Here is a 17500-nt window from a genome sequence, read left to right as displayed (position 1 = left end):
AAAGGACAGCTGGAACCCGTCAACGAGGTAGGAGTCACAGTAAACCCCGCTGAAGTTAAACCGGCACGCACGTTTACGCAGACACACGAACCAACGCCGTAAATTCTTCCCACGTCTGCGTTACACACGCGGTCCAAAAGGTCGTTTGTTAATTTCCTCACTCCTTATCATTTCCCCTCGCGCACGCCATGTTCTTGCACCCAATCAGCATTTCTTGATGGAGCAATCGTGGCCTCGGTGGATCGCCTCGCTGCCTCGGCGTGATGAGAATCACTCGGATGAAATCGAGCAGAAAATAGCTGGCCTTTTCGATTCGAGGTCTGAACCCTGCACCTCGGCCCGAGCGCAGCTCCACTTCCTGTCTCTGTGACGGTTCGGATCGTCTTTATTGCCTACCTGCGTTCATAAGCTGTTTGTTTAGCCGGAGCGCAGCGGCACTAAATCACGTCTGCGCTCCGGGGACCGGGCGGCCGTGTCGCGGCAGAGCGAGGCGATGACTCACACACCACGGCTGAAGCTCAAAAACGAAATCTTAATCAGAAGCTCTCTGAGACTCCCCGAGGCTTTTCTCCTTACCGAGAGCCGGACACTGATTAATATTTTATGCAGAAAAGTCTGTACAAACCGTCATTTGGACGAACCGCGTTCGATTCTTACAAACCGGACAGTTTTCATACTACAAATCTGTCGGACGGTGACGTTACGTCAGTACAGTACTTAAGCTGGGAAAGTTCCTGGTATTCAGAGTCGGGTTACGCGCCTGCTTAAGTGGAGCTCCTCATTCAGATGATTAAATACCTTTTATTCAATTAATTAACAGAGTGTAGGTCACACCTTCAGGTTTTCCAGATATTTCTTGAGTGTACGCGTCCGAAACGGATCTGACACTAACGTCTGGTAGAATAATACTGATTGTGATGATATATGAAAGAGAAGACGGCGAGCGTTGACATAAAGCTCATAGGAGTTTAGTATATTGCTGAATGAATACTCCTAGTTGTAATTATCGCTGTAATCACCGCAGTTTGGGATTCGTTTAACAGAATGGCTTCCACCTGCCTATAAAATAGCACTTGATCCAAGTGATGGTAAACATTTCTGCACACTTACTGCATCTCAACTCTGGACTCATCTTTAGTATGCGGTATGTCTAGTAAATATTTGAAATTCACACAGTATCGGGTAGCAGGTAGCTTCCACACTGTAAAAAACTAGAGCACCACTGCGAGGCTACGATGCTTTGTTGTGCAGGAGTTAGCGCGGAGTTTCGGGATCCCTGAGTGGTGTCTGTGGTGTGGTGATTCTCCTCAGGGTCTGCTGTCTACTCTGACGGATCTCCTGCTGTGCCGCTGGTCGTGTCGGGCGTGTTGGCACTGGTGTTGGGAATGTAGCTGCTGTCAGACCACTGAGGAGGAAGTGGAGATTCTGGGGCCGTTTCCAGCACAGACGCCCTCCTGGCTGTAAGTACAGCTTTAATCCTCGGATCATCACCACGCAGTACGTGTATAACAGCATAGAACACCGACTGGAGCACGTATCACCGTACAAACACATCATAACCTCACACAACACTACAGCAACCCTTTATATGAACTCTTTCATTTCATAAACGGTCCTTATGAACCCTTTATACCCTCACACAATGCCCGGGATGAACTTCTTATAATCCTTATACCATCGCAACACCTATATCCGTGTAGAACTACTGTATATACCGCATCTGTATTGTGCTTGCTATAAACTCATAACATGTAGATATGAACCCTTCATGCCTCTAGATCATCCCTGTCCTCATATCAGCCATTTACAACCTCACACAATACCCAAAAGGAACCCTGTATCATCTAATACTCGTGTAACACCCATATTAAGTCTTATAACCTCACAGTGTGCCTATGTAAACCATTTACAACTCAACAACACCCATACAAATCCTTCACCACCTGGTGAAATGCCAACTATGAAGCCTACACCCTAACGCAACACTCATATGAACCCTTTATAAGCAAAAGGTGTAATCTCCTAGCTCACACAACGTATGTTCTAATCTCATACCATGCCCATATGAACCCTTATTAACCTAACACAACTCCTACACGGACCTTTCGATACCGTATACCATTTCCATTCCCATATAAACTACATATAACCTCACACAGTGCCCAATATCGACATGTCATAACCTCATACAAACGCAAGACCCATATAATCATCTTATAAACTCATTCGGTGTCTATATAAGCTCCTTATAACCTCACACACGTCAGTGAGGACTTCCTGTGAGCTCATACCATCACAATACGCAGATATCCTTCTTTTAAATTATGTCTGTGAACTCGTCATGACCTCATATAATGCCCATATGACCCCTTCATGAACTCCTAAACCCTTTATAAACCCCTTACGACATGTCACACAGCAGTTATTATGAACTTTTTATAACCTCACACCATCGCAACACCCATTGTTCTCTTATAACCGTAGACAACTTTACTAAGAAACCTCGTTATAAGCGCTATGTAATGCAGACATGAATTCTTTATGACCTCATACATCTCCAGTGTGAACTCTTTTTTTTTTAATAGAATGTTTGCATATTGCAGGTGATGTTTTTATGTATAAATGTATATATTTTTCTGTGATTCTTCCGAACTTCAGCGATGTGGTGGACGTGTCTGGCTGCTCGGCGAAGCGTCTCGGACTCGTCGGATTAAAGCGCATGCTTCAGTAATTATTTCAGAAACACAGCTGGGTCACCGGTCTGTATTATCAGGGAAATGTAACGTGATGTGTAGTGACTCATTGCGGTCAGGCGGCGTATGACTCGCGTCATGCTTGTGGGGGTGTTTGGGCGTGTGTTTGTTTATACGTGAGTCTGAACGAGCAAACGAGTGAAGGTTTGGTCTGATCAGTCCGAGTCTACGGGTTTTCGTCACCGTCTCTAATCAAGCGCTTGCGTTGTGTTGTGAAATGTCAGTCCTGCTTTGTTTTTCTCCACGGACAGATGTCTCCCGGGGGCTGCTGGGTAATCGCAGGGTTTTGCACACGGGTCTTGCACGCTGGCTGCGTCTGAACCGATCGCTCAATATCCGCTGAATTTCCAGGAGTAATCATGAGCCGCATCCGCCAGTCCTCCAGCTCCCCCTCGACTCCACCCCCACCCTCCTCCCGCCGACCTTCTGAGGCCATGTGTTTTAGATTGCTCTGTTGCCGTGACAACTATCTCTCTCATTGCGCTGTAGTCATGGACACAGAGGGTCCTTGATGATCCCTAAGGGAAGTCCTCGCAGTCAGGCCTCGCCAAAGAAATAACCGAAACAGGATATTTATTCCTGCAGGGAAACACAATAAAATTAGCCACGGCTGTTAGACGAGCTCCGGGGCGGGATATTAATGTGGAAAGTTGCACTCTGGCCCGGACTCGTTTGCTAATTCACGCACAGAAAAATGGACTTCTTTTTTTCAATGATTATTGTTATAATTATATCCGCCTGCTGAATGTGATTTCAGTCATTTCACTCATCGCCTGTTGCTTCTACAGACTTCACTGATTAATTGTGTTCCCTGATTCTAACAAATGCTCCAACTTTCTTTCAGCAATGCGTTATTACCCGTATTATTATTATTATTATTATTATTATTACCTTGATCAGCGTGCATGGTGTCGTCACTTTGGGACTGAGATTGAGATCGGTACTTGGACATAACAACGCAAAAAAGTGCCAACGTGTTGCGTGAAATGGAAACTCCACGCACACACCATCTAAACGTACAATAGCTGATATTTTCCCTTCTATACTGCATCGTACTATAGCGCTCCTAGTCACGTGACGCTGGTCACATGACTCGCTGTAATACACCAACACAGGAAGTGATTTGCGACTAACGGAATATCGATGGTGTATTTTTACACTGTTTTATCTTCATGCTTGAGTTTATAGCATCTTAGACTTCACTCACCACGAGTGCTCAGCATGAGTGACATCACAACAGTCCCCGCACGGGGGCGTGGCTTATTTTATTGACGAGCTGGCAGTACAGGTCTGATCCCTTCACTCGACCTTCACTCGATCGCCCAGGAGACTCAATCCAGTCGTGAATGTTTGGCAGTGATTTGAGCGCAGTTACAGACACACCTTTAAAACATCTAGAACGCTTACGTGTTCTTCAGCTGTACGTTACAGGCTCTCTGTAGAACCCTACGACAGAACGGTTCTCTGTCAAAAAAGGTTCCTTTTCGTACAACCTTTTTTTTTTTGGAAGCTAAGAACCCTTCGTTATACAAGACCTCTTGAAGAACCTTTTTTTCTAGCAGGGTACCAGGTTTCTCGGTAACATGACTAGCTGCATGGGGGTTTTTACCTTTTTTGAGCGAGACAAAAGGGAGGCTGTGAGGGATGGAAGGTTTATAGCTGTGAGAACAGGAACGAACTTGTTTTGAGGATGTGTGGCGATATTAAGTGTAACTATAAATGGATGGAACGTACACGTTGCCGCGGTGTAAGAGGATTAAAACGTCTCTCGTTCTTTTTCAGTGTTAACGACTGTAACGACGAGAAAGAGTCAGACTCTCACCTGGGGTCTCGTGATCAGGTCCATGCGGCCCACGGCGACGCCGCGGGCAGCAGCAGTCCGAGCTGCACCAGTCCCAGCAGCCGGGGGTCCGGCTCGGAGAACTCTCGCTCCACCTTCAGCCTCGCACGCCAGCTGTCCAGTACGTCCCTGTTACTGTGCACTGAAGTTACAGTTAGGCCAAACACGTCCTTTACATTTATAATGAGCTACTATGCTAATGTTGCTAACATGTAATGGAAGCATATAGTCTCCAGTTTAGCATGGTGCACTAAATATGTGTGTGTGTGTGTGTGTGTGTGTGTGTGTGTGTGTGTGTGTGTGTGTGTGTAACTTCTCCCACCGTGGCAACGGCTTTGTGGAGATGTTCGGTGTCTCAGACAGACTTAGTTGTCAAACACACACACGGTTTTCTATAAACGTGGACAAAAGGACAGCAAAGAGCTCATTAGGGGGCGTGGTCTAAAGTCAGAAGGCGGAGCTCGTACTTGTAGAAACGATTCGAACGAGAAAATAGTTTTTGGTTGATAGATTTATTCTGATATTTTATATGTTGTAGATAAACCGTTAGGTTAAGGTGACTGTGTGATGAGGGGATTTAAGTTAATTAGCCTCCGTTAGCCTTGTAGCTAGAAACAAACTTCACACATGAAACGGGTCTCATCTGACTTTGAAAAATGTTCTAGACCGACTTTAGGATCTTTAATCAGGACTGTGGATGAAAAATTAAATATCTGCACGATTAGAAGTTTAATTATTATTATTATTATTATTATTAGAGGATTGGATTGTAGTGAATGTCAAATTGTCTTCTGCGTCTCAGGTCTGGATTCGCGGCGTCCCAGCTCCCCGCTGGTGGACACGAAGCCCATTGAATTCTGGGCCTTGTCCCCGAGGAAGGAGGCGGTTCAGCCGCTGCGCAAACCCCAGCCTCCTTCGGACGATTATTTCCGGAAGCTGGAGCCGCGGCTCTACTCGTCCGAGTCCGGCGGAGACGACGTGGACTCTCTGAGCGACGAGGAGCTCCTGCTGCGCTACCAGCTCGGCCTCCTGCACTTCAGCACGCAGTACGACCTCGTTCACTGCCAGCTGATCGTGCGTGTGATCGAGGCTCGGGACCTGCCTCCTCCCGGCGCGGGCGTGGCTCACTCCAACCCCTACGTCAAGATGAGCCTCCTGCCCGACCACAAGAACTCGCGGCAGACCGGCGTCAAGCGCAAGACACAGAACCCTGTGTTCGAGGAGCGCTTCACCTTCGAGCTGCCCTTCCTCGAGGCCCAGCGCCGGACGCTGCTGCTCTCCGTCCTGGACTTCGACAAGTTCTCACGCCACTGCGTCATCGGAAAAGTCACGCTCCCGCTCAGCGAGGTGGACCTGGTGAAGGGGGGACACTGGTGGAAGGCTCTCGTGCCCAGCTCACAGGTCTGACCATTTACATTTATTCACCATTGAGTCGAGGGTCTCTGTCTGAGCGAGACGCAACGCTCTCTGTTAGGAAAAGAGGTGGAGTTTCTAAAAGGCTCAGGCTCCATACTCCAACTGTCCACGCTGCAGTTTTCTCTCCATCGCATGAGCAAAATAACATTTTTCATGTTTGCCTTATAGACATCGTTTCTACCCAAAAGTGTCAACAGTGGGCGGAGTCAGTGCAAGTGTAAATTTCTACCACTAGAGGGCAGGGAATACTTTTGCAGAAGCTCATGTTTGCCGGGTTAAATACGACATTTACTAAGTGTGAATATTTTTTTTTTAAAGGTCGATGTAAATTATGCCATAGTGCCTCAAATGTTTCTCATGACCCTGACATTACCGCGCAAAGCATTTCACTTAAACATTCGCGTGATTCATTTCTTTGAAATGGTCGCCGTGTCGATCGACATGACTCCACTAGGGTTTTGATTTCACGTCTTCGATCATCAGGAGTCAGAAATCGAATCTGGCTAAACAACTATCTCGAGATAAACCAAATTCCACCAGACTAACGGGGTCACTATCCGGTTTCTGTGAAGCTGTTTTGGAGCAGCTGTAAAGTCCGGGGAATAATTAATAATATTTTCCATTAAAATGGTGATGAGTGTCAGAAGGACGTCGTGTCTCGGTTCTCAGTCAACGTGTGGATTTATAACTGTGTGTGTGTGTGTGTGTGTGTGTGTGTGTGTGTGTGTGTGTGTGTTGTACAGAATGAACTCGAACTCGGGGAACTGCTGCTGTCCTTAAACTACTTGCCGAGCGCCGGCCGACTCAACGTAGACGTCATCAGAGCCAAACAGCTGCTCCAGACCGACATGTGCCAGGGTTCAGGTACGTCCTCGTTCCTCTCGTCACGGTTTCCACTCGCTCAGTCTGTGATATGAACCGACAGCTGGAGGCGCTGAGGGTTCGCCCGCTGTAGCTACTGTAATTTAGGAGGATTTTAACCTTTACTACTTTTTTTAATGGCAGAATTTAAAATCGTTGCATTTTGGATGGACAGACCTTCAGTCTTCCAGATGTTGGTCCGTTTCGGCGTTAATACGATCGGGGGAACACGCTGACGCAGGACGCAAGTGTGTGTATGCTCAGCGTTGGCTTTGTTTGGGTAAATCCAAGACTCGTAGTCGGTATCCATAGCGACGGTCAGTGCAGGTGAAAGTGACACCACATGAGGATAATACATAACCAGTCATTTGGAAAAGCGGAATAGGCGCGAACCACAAAACCAATGCTCAGATAAAATCAACAAAACTGCTGTCTCTGGGTGGGAGGGGCGTAATCTGTCTCCTGTTAAATCACAGTGACACTAGCCAATCGTGGGCATCTGTGAGCTTGTGTATGCGGAAGAGGGCAGATAGCGCTTTCCTTAGAGTGTATTACGCCGCACTGTAGTTCGAAAAGATCCCACCGCTGGCTTCACGTGTCTCAGAGGGAGCACGTGTTAGCCTTCACCCTTACTGGCCGGTAGCTGTCATGTGATAGTTAGCTAGTGGGTGGGAAAATTGGCTAAATTGGCGGGAAAATGGAGGTAATATTTTCTGTGTATAGTGCGTAGCCTGATTTGCTAACATTCTGATTAAAGAGACAAACATGCGTACAGATGGATAAATTGTCTAAGTGTGTGTACCTGAGTGAAGGTTTGTGAGAGACTAACACCGATTGCATACAAATCACGTCAAGTGCAAAGTCAGGGGTGGAGCCGACATGTAAATGAGAGCTTTTTGAGAGCGCAGGGTTCGCCGGTTTCCTCCAACCTCCAAAACAACAACATGGAACTAGGCAGTTTCAGTGACTTTAAAATCGCCCCAGTGTGTTAATGTGTGTGAGTGACGGCCTGATTTACGTGAACTTACGTCACACAAATCTATCTTAACACATTCTCACACCTTCTCACTCCTTCTCACTCCTTCTCACTCATTATTACACCTTCACACTCCATCTCACTCCATCTCACTCCATCTCACTCCATCTCACTCCATCTCACTCCTTCTCACACCTTCTCACTCCTTCTCACACCTTCTCACTCCTTCTCACTCATTATTACACCTTCACACTCCATCTCACTCCATCTCACTCCTTCTCACACCTTCTCACTCCTTCTCACACCTTCTCACTCCTTCTCACTCATTATTACACCTTCACACTCCATCTCACTCCATCTCACACCTTCTCACTCCTTCTCACACCTTCTCACACCTTCTTAAAAATGTGAATCTGTCCGATTGGTTTCGGTGTCAGATCCCTTTGTGAAAGTTCAGCTGGTGGCAGGACTGAAGCTGGTGAAGACCAAGAAGACGTCGTGTATGAGGGGAACCATCGACCCCTACTTCAACGAGTCCTTCAGCTTCCGGGTGCCTCATGAGGAACTGAGCGAGGTTAGCCTTGTGTTCACAGGTAAACACACACACACACACACACACACACACACACACACACACACACACACACACACACACACTCCTAACAGTATTTAATTGAACCAAATTCCAGCTCTGATTATGGGTCGTCTCTGACAGGAACTCGAATTCCCAGACATCTGAGCCGATTCTCTCTTTAATTACACATCTCTCGGCTTCCCCTCGACCTCGGCACAGGAACAGAAAAGTGAGAGAAATGTCTCGCTGCTTTCTTTAATTGGCTTCAAAAAATGGGGACACTCTTTTTTTCCCTGGCAGTCTTATCCGTCCAGCACGGGGAGAAGATCTCCGTCAGACGTGGACACACGCCGTGAGACTGCTCCGCTGCAAGAAAGCGCTCGTTACCTTTTATTTCAAACGCCAACCTGACTGAATTTAATTGGACTTAATGAATGCATTTCTTTCTGAAAAGAAAGCACAGAGGAAATCGGGCTCAGACTTTATTTCTAGTAGCTAAAATATTGTTTTTTTGTGCGGCTCATCCGACTTTCCATCATTTTTTTGTAGCCTTCATGTTTCACACCTGAAATCAAGTTCATTATTCAAAATGCCTCAAAAGGAAATAATTTAGTTCTAAAACCTTGCACATGTCTACATTTCCCCTGATATTCTGGAGCTGCTTCTGATGACGTATTTCAGGCTCTTACTTTTTTACCCTGTTTATCCAAAATGCATTAAACATCACAAACTTTATAAAAAATAGTTTATTGTTGGATTTTGGTTCACTACAGACACATGACAGGGAAGCGTTGTTATGTCATCAAATATAAAAGCCAATCAGGTTGAAATATGCAAATGTAGGGCTTTGCAATGGCAGATTACTGAGGGAAAGGGGGCGGAGTTTAGGTTAGGGGTGGTTTGAAGTTGCATCCTTACATACGTTTTTTATTCTATTGTTTGTGGATCCACCACATCAAGTAATTTACTGTTCAAAATGAAATAAATAAAGCAGAAGGAAAGATGGGGAAGAAAGACAGATTAAAGAAAGAAAGAATGAAAGAAAAAAGAAGGAACGCTGGGGACTGGGGGTGAGACTGAAGGTGCGCAGCATGTGGTGTTTTATTGCAGCTCTTTGTAGTCCACATGAACAGAGGAAGCTGCTGGGCACGCTGCTCTCCTGCCATGCTCATGTGCCAGGCCCACATGCCACGCCCACATGCCACGCCCCCCTGCTAGAACCTTCCTGCCCTACGGAGAATAGTTACATTTTTCCCCTCTGGCTGTCTCTTTCTCCCTCCTCTCTGTTTCTCTCTCTCTCTCTCTCTCTCTCTCTCTCTCTCTGCCTATATTTCTTTCTCTTTCTCTCCCTCCCTCCTCTCTCTGTCTCTCTCTCTTCCTCTGTCTGTCTGTCTGTCTCGCTTCCTCTTTGTGTCTGTCTCTCTCTGTCTGTCTGTCTGGCTTTCTGTCTGTCTCTCTTTCCCTCTCTCTCTGTCTCTCTTTCTCTTTCCCTCTGTCTGTCTGTCTGTTTATCTCTCTCTCCTGTTTCTCTCCCTCCCTCCCTCCCTCCCTCCCTCCCTCTCTCTCTCTGTCTCTCTCTGTCTCTCTCTCCCTCCCTCTCTCTCTGTCTCTCTCTGTCTCTCTCTCCCTCCCTCTCTCTCTGTCTCTTTCTCTTTCCCTCTGTCTGTTTATCTCTCTGTCCTGTCTCTCTCCCTCCCTCCCACTCTCTCTGTCTCTCTCTGTCTCTCTCTCCCTCCCTCCCACTCTCTCTGTCTCTCTCTGTCTCTCTCTCCCTCCCTCCCTCTCTCTCTGTCTCTCTCTCCCTCCCTCTCTCTCTGTCTCTCTCTCTGTCTCTCTCTCCCTCCCTCCCTCCCAGTCTCTCTGTCTCTCTCTCTGTCTCTCTCTCCCTCCCTCCCTCCCAGTCTCTCTGTCTCTCTCTCCCTCCCTCCCTCTCTCTCTGTCTCTCTTTCTCTTTCCCTCTGTCTGTCTGTCTGTTTATCTCTCTCTCCTGTCTCTCTCCCACCCCACTCTCTCTCTCCCTCCCTCTCTTTCTGTCTCTCTCTGTCTCTCTCCCTCCCCCTCTCTCTCTCTGTCTCTCTTTCTTTTTCCCTCTGTCTGTCTGTCTGCTTATCTCTCTCTCCCTCTCTCTCCCTCTCTCTCCCTCTCTCTCCCTCTCTCTCCCCCTCCCTCAGCAGTGGTAATCAGTGTTAATGATGCCCTTTCCCTGCTGTACGCTGTCTGGTGTGTGTGATGTGGTGAGTGGAAACAGACGTGGTGTTCTGGCCGAATCTGTCTCCCATCAGGCCGTCCTGCTCCCTGTAGCGCTTCACACTCCTGCACACTCACCATCAAACTAACGCCGTCAGACCGGCTACAAGTCCGCTCGTGTAAAAAATAATCATCAGCGTGACGTGTAATGCTCGAGCGTGGTACCTTTTCTCTGAGAGCGAGCACCATCACAAATATTTCTCCCTCATCATCATCATCATCATCATCATGTAGCTTGTATCAAATCACTGGATTTGTCAGTGACCTCGCGCTGAGTTGTGTTCACTACAACAGACTGCGCTACATAGGGAACAAGGTGTGGTTCAGACATCGCTAACAGGAACGTCCTCGGCCTGCGTCTGGTTCCTCCGTCTCTTCCTGCTGTTGAATAAGAACCCATGCCAGTCCTGACGTCAGGGCAGAGACGCGTCACCTCGACCTCACACGAGTGACCAGAACCGGCGCCGCACCCTCGCCCGCTCCCTCCGGACCTCTCCCAGAGACGTGACTGTATTACACGCTCTCACAGTCCGTCATGTCTGAGGCTCGCATAACATCGAGGCAGACGTGTGCGTGTTTAAAAAAAAGCATTTGTAAACGTCCACGTGGTGAGAGAGACCGTGTCAAAGCCTCATGGGAGATTTTTTTTCCCGACCGTCTTTGATATAAAATGTGAAGATGAGCGGAGATGTCTAGCGGCTGTCTCTGGAGGCTGGGCGCTCTCGAGGGGATGGATTCTTCGAGCGCTGCTGTTGCTTGGCGACGAATTCGTCAGAGGAGTCGTTTCCTCACGGACTTCCTTCCGCCTCTGTGGTTCTGTCTTTTAAATCAAACAATAAAAATCCTCAGTAACGCTTTCTACTAGGGTCGTATTTATAACGCACTATAACCATGAAGCACTCCATTATATTACACACGTATTACAAGTTATGAATTGCTGGCGTAATGCATTATAAGTAGTGTTAATAACACGCCGTGTCGGCGATCCCGAACAAACCCAGCCGCACTCTGAGTGTGTTATGAGGCCTGTGAATAGTTTTTTCCTTAACATTTTTTATGTTTATTTTAAAAATGAATAAACACAAGAAAGATGATCAGAACGTCGTACCGTGAACGTTCACAACGATTGAAAGAGCATTTCTTTTGTAAATTCAGTTCTAATTTTAATAAAACGTGGGACTTTATGAACTTTTTCACACTATCTGTTGTTACCCAGATGAGGACGGGTTCCTTCTGAGTCGGTTCCTCTCAAGGTTTCTTCCTCTTAACATCTCAGGGAGTTTTTCCTCTCCACCGTCTCCACTCAGTGTCTCTCTCAGTTGGGATAAATTCGCACCTTTAATATCTGTACACCGTGTTGATGTTTCTGTAAAGCTGCTTTGAGACGATGTCTGTTATAAAAAGCGCCGTACAGATAAAACTGAATTGAATTGAAAAAGCTTGGTGTGTGTAGGACTGAACGTAGCGCACTCGTCAAACTGGAGCTGAATTTGATTGGTTTTAGTGATAATAATGTGCTCTACAGGGCTTTACAAGGCTATAAACACGCCGTATAATACATAAAATCATTACAAGCAAAACTGTAATGCCTTAAAGAAATCTTTATTCCAGAGTGTGCGGTGGTTTATAAACGCATTACAGCGTGTTATCACTGCGTTCTTGAGCCGTTATATACGTATGGTGTGGGACTGGCAGGATTTAACCGTGAAAAATGTGCGACATCTGTGACGTCACTGTTGCTACGGCGTACCCGTACATTATCCTTCCTCCGGGATCGCGAATGATTCGGCGCCATCACTGTGCAATTCGGATCCGCGGTTCTACGTTGATTATCTCTGTCGTTACTCTTTAGTTGCTTGTTCTTGCTTTTACACCTATTACACATCGCTCTGAAGGATTCGTGCTTTTTCCCGCTCAAATCCAGGGAGCGCTAACCAGTTCCCTTGTCCCTCGTTCACTACGAAGGGATGGAAGGCCTTCCTCCTTTATATTCAGGAAATGAAAAAGCACAAAGCGCCTTTTATTTATTTTCTTTTTGCATTTGCTTGAGGAGAATTCATCTCCTGAAGCTCTTAGGGTTAGGGTTAGGGGGTTAGGGTTAGGGTTAAGGTTAGGGTTAGGGTTTTAGGGTTAGGGTTAGGGTGAGGGTGAGGGTTAGGGTGAGGGTGAGGGTTAAGGTTAGGGTTTTAGGGTTAAGGTTAGGGTTAGGGTGAGGGTGAGGGTGAGGGTTAGGGTTAGGGTGAGGGTGAGGGTTAAGGTTAAGGTTAGGGTTTTAGGGTTAAGGTTAGGGTGAGGGTGAGGGTTGGGGTTAGGGTTAGCGGTTAGGGTTAGGGGGTTAGGGTTAGGGTGAGGGTGAGGGTTAGGGTGAGGGTGAGGGTTAGGGTTAAGGTTAGGGTTAGGGTTAAGGTTAGGGTTAGGGTTTTAGGGTTAGGGTTAGGGTGAGGGTTAGGGTGAGGGTGAGGGTGAGGGTTAGGGTTAGGGTGAGGGTGAGGGTGAGGGTGAGGGTTGGGGTTAGGGTTAGCGGTTAGGGTTAGGGGGTTAGGGTTAGGGTGAGGGTGAGGGTTAGGGTGAGGGTGAGGGTTAGGGTTAAGGTTAGGGTTAGGGTTAAGGTTAGGGTTAGGGTTTTAGGGTTAGGGTTAGGGTGAGGGTTAGGGTGAGGGTGAGGGTGAGGGTTAGGGTTAGGGTGAGGGTGAGGGTTAAGGTTAGGGTTTTAGGGTTAAGGTTAGGGTGAGGGTGAGGGTTGGGGTTGGGGTTAGGGTTAGCGGTTAGGGTTAGGGGGTTAGGGTTAGGGTTAAGGTTAGGGTTAGGGTTTTAGGGTTAGGGTTAGGGTGAGGGTGAGGGTTAGGGTGAGGGTGAGGGTTAAGGTTAGGGTTTTAGGGTTAAGGTTAGGGTTAGGGTGAGGGTGAGGGTTGGGGTTGGGGTTAGGGTTAGCGGTTAGGGTTAGGGGGTTAGGGTTAGGGTTAAGGTTAGGGTTAGGGTTTTAGGGTTAGGGTTAGGGTGAGGGTTAGGGTTAGGGTTAGGGTGAGGGTGAGGGTTAGGGTGAGGGTGAGGGTTAGGGTGAGGGTGAGGGTTAAGGTTAAGGTTAGGGTTTTAGGGTTAAGGTTAAGGTTAGGGTGAGGGTGAGGGTTGGGGTTGGGGTTAGGGTTAGCGGTTAGGGTTAGGGGGTTAGGGTTAGGGTTAAGGTTAGGGTTAGGGTTTTAGGGTTAGGGTTAGGGTGAGGGTGAGGGTTAGGGTGAGGGTGAGGGTTAAGGTTAGGGTTTTAGGGTTAAGGTTAGGGTTAGGGTGAGGGTGAGGGTTGGGGTTGGGGTTAGGGTTAGGGGGTTAGGGTTAGGGTTAAGGTTAGGGTTAGGGTTTTAGGGTTAGGGTTAGGGTGAGGGTTAGGGTTAGGGTTAGGGTGAGGGTTAGGGTGAGGGTGAGGGTGAGGGTTAGGGTGAGGGTGAGGGTTAAGGTTAAGGTTAGGGTTTTAGGGTTAAGGTTAGGGTGAGGGTGAGGGTTGGGGTTAGGGTTAGCGGTTAGGGTTAGGGGGTTAGGGTTAGGGTGAGGGTGAGGGTTAGGGTTAAGGTTAGGGTTAGGGTTAGGGTTAGGGTTAAGGTTAGGGTTAGGGTTAAGGTTAGGGTTAGGGTGAGGGTTAGGGTGAGGGTTAGGGTTGGGGTTAGGGTTAGCGGTTAGGGTTAGGGTTAGGGTTAGGGTGCGTCAAAAGTCCAAAAGTAACGTCATTGTTTACATGGAGAAAGTTCCTGGTGTTGAGAGTCGGGTTACGCGGCTGCTTAAGTGGAAATTCTGAGCTCCTCTGTCAGATTATTAAAATCACCTGCGTGTCGTCCTGAGACGGGTTTTCAACAGCGTCCACATCGCTGGTTCTGAAACACAAACACTCGCCTTTAAACCCAAAAATGTGGACCGGAGGACGAAATAGCGTGTTTTTTTTTGCCATCGGACGTAATGTGATGTAACGTAAAATCAAAAGGATACTGAAAAATAAAAATGAAGACTAATACGATGATCTGTGAACGAGAAGACGGCGCGTGCCTGAAATGGCTCTAATAGGAGTCTGTGTATTGACGCTACATGGCTGCATGAATAGTCCTAGTTGATGACAGATATTTAGCCTTTTAATATTTTTATACTGCCCCGAGAGCGACCCGTACGCACCAATGAATCAAGCTGTAGTATAAATGGTGACGTGTGCGCAGGATGGAGTGCCGGACCTGCTGCGCTTACACACAGACTTTCAGTTCATTCCGAATTTGGTGAAGTGGTTAAGGCACTTGTGTGAAAACGTTGCTGTTCTCTCGGCACTTAATCACTTAATTTTACTCGGAGAAATGAACCGATTACGATTGTATTTTGTAGCGTATTTCCTTGTCATTGAGGCTCTAAGAGCTTTTAAAGCTCATAAATATAAAATCTATAAATGAACGTTTCAAACTTTCCTGTCAGTTGAAGTATTTTCTGCTCTCGTCTTGTCTCTAGTTTACGGCCACAACATGAAGAGCAGCAACGACTTCGTGGGCCGCATCGTGATTGGTCAGTTCTCCACGGGGCCGGCGGAGACCACGCACTGGCGGCGTCTGCTGCGTTCCCAGCGTACGCCCGTGGAACAGTGGCACAGCCTGCGCTCACGCGCCGAGTGTGACCGTGTCTCTCCCGCCTCGCTCGAGGTCACGTGATCCTCACGCGGCATGCCGATTGGTGGAGGCAGGAAGTGTGGACCATTTAATGGGCGGGGCTTCACTGGAAGGGTAAATAAGAACTGCGGTGATCTGAATGGACGGTGGGTTCTGGAGCCGACTCGTGTTCTACTCTGGTGTTCGTGGACTTTATTCAGAAAGGTGGACTGCGGAGAAAGTGTTCAGCGGTTGTTCTTTATCACACTGATACTACCGTCATGGAGAACTTAATAACCTCATCATCGGCTCCACTCGGGCTGAGCGCAGCGGGATCATTCCTCCTCCTCCTCCTCCTCCTGCTGCTGTTATAGGAGGTGCCGTCGCTTCTGTTAATCAGCTGACTGTTTTTTTTATGTATTTGGAAATTAATCAGTAATAATGTGGCTGTTGCTTTCAGTTCCACACCATGGGGTCCATTTGTGATTTAAAAACAAGTGTCCAATCAAATCAGCTCCTCTCATCCCCTTTAAAAATGCCAAGTGTCCAATCAAATCAGCTCCTCTCATCCCCTTTAAAAATGACTGTCCAATCAAATCAGCTCCTCTCATCCCCTTTAAAAATGACTGTCCAATCAAATCAGCTCCTCTCATCGCCTTTAAAAATGACTGTCCAATCAAATCAGCTCCTCTCATCGCCTTTAAAAATGACTGTCCAATCAAATCAGCTCCTCTCATCCCATTTAAATATGACTGTCCAATCAAATCAGCTCCTCTCATCCCCTTTAAGAATGACTGTCCAATCAAATCAGCTCCTCTGGTCCCCTTTAAAAATGCCAAGTGTCCAATCAAATCAGCTCCTCTCATCCCCTTTAAATATGACTGTCCAATCAAATCAGCTCCTTTCATCCCCTTTAAAAATGACTGTCCAATCAAATCAGCTCCTCTCATCCCATTTAAATATGACTGTCCAATCAAATCAGCTCCTTTCATCCCCTTTAAAAATGACTGTCCAATCAAATCAGCTCCTCTCATCGCCTTTAAAAATGCCAAGTGTCCAATCAAATCAGCTCCTCTCATCGCCTTTAAAAATGACTGTCCAATCAAATCAGCTCCTCTCATCCCATTTAAATATGACTGTCCAATCAAATCAGCTCCTTTCATCCCCTTTAAAAATGACTGTCCAATCAAATCAGCTCCTCTCATCGCCTTTAAAAATGCCAAGTGTCCAATCAAATCAGCTCCTCTCATCCCCTTTAAAAATGACTGTCCAATCAAATCAGCTCCTCTCATCCCCTTTAAGAATGACTGTCCAATCAAATCAGCTCCTCTGGTCGCCTTTAAAAATGACTGTCCAATCAAATCAGCTCCTCTCATCCCCTTTAAAAATGACTGTCCAATCAAATCAGCTCCTCTCATCCCCTTTAAGAATGACTGTCCAATCAAATCAGCTCCTCTGGTCGCCTTTAAAAATGACTGTCCAATCAAATCAGCTCCTCTGGTCCCCTTTAAAAATGACTGTCCAATCAAATCAGCTCCTCTCATCCCCTTTAAAAATGACTGTCCAATCAAATCAGCTCCTCTCATCCCCTTTAAGAATGACTGTTCAATCAAATCAGCTCCTCTGGTCCCCTTTAAAAATGCCAAGTGTCCAATCAAATCAGCTCCTCTGATTCCCTTTAAAAATGCCAAGTGTCCAATCAAATCAGCTCCTCTGGTCCCCTTTAAAAATGCCAAGTGTCCAATCAAATCAGCTCCTCTGGTCCCCTTTAAAAATGACTGTCCAATCAAATCAGCTCCTCTGGTCCCCTTTAAAAATGCCAAGTGTCCAATCAAATCAGCTCCTCTGGTCCCCTTTAAAAATGCCAAGTGTCCAATCAAATCAGCTCCTCTCATCCCCTTTAAAAATGACTGTCCAATCAAATCAGCTCCTCTGGTCCCCTTTAAAAATGACTGTCCAATCAAATCAGCTCCTCTCATCCCCTTTAAGAATGACTGTCCAATCAAATCAGCTCCTCTGGTCCCCTTTAAAAATGAGTGTCCAATCACAGCAGCTCTTCTCGTCCCCTGCGTGTCCACAGCTAACACGTTTATTCCAGATGAAAACAGGGTTTTGGGTGAAATTTCCATGAAGATACGGTGTGAAAATATTTGCAGAATAAAACAGAATTAGCTCGAGCACTAAATCACCTGCACATAGAGCTCAACACGTGTTATTGTCCTTCAT

The 17500-nt window shown here is 46.9% G+C and overlaps 1 protein-coding gene across 1 annotated transcript in view; it reads left to right on the top strand.

The window, feature by feature from the left end:
* The window catches only part of syt17 (synaptotagmin XVII), a 35674-nt gene that overhangs the window by 9758 nt on the left and 8416 nt on the right, over positions 1 to 17500 (top strand). The window contains exons 2-8 of the mRNA XM_053676629.1: positions 10 to 27; positions 1312 to 1460; positions 4536 to 4714; positions 5396 to 5994; positions 6753 to 6873; positions 8284 to 8439; positions 15141 to 17500. The exon at positions 15141 to 17500 is cut by the window's right edge and continues 850 nt beyond it. Of these exons, the coding sequence (XP_053532604.1) occupies positions 10 to 27; positions 1312 to 1460; positions 4536 to 4714; positions 5396 to 5994; positions 6753 to 6873; positions 8284 to 8439; positions 15141 to 15337 (1419 nt within the window). The 3' untranslated portion in view covers positions 15338 to 17500. The remainder of the gene's footprint in view (positions 1 to 9; positions 28 to 1311; positions 1461 to 4535; positions 4715 to 5395; positions 5995 to 6752; positions 6874 to 8283; positions 8440 to 15140) is intronic.

This window comes from Ictalurus punctatus, chromosome 2, assembly GCF_001660625.3.
Source record: "Ictalurus punctatus breed USDA103 chromosome 2, Coco_2.0, whole genome shotgun sequence".
Lineage (NCBI taxonomy): Eukaryota > Metazoa > Chordata > Actinopteri > Siluriformes > Ictaluridae > Ictalurus > Ictalurus punctatus.
The sequence above is the reverse complement of the archived record's forward strand: the minus strand, read 5'-3'. Positions and strand labels throughout refer to the sequence as shown.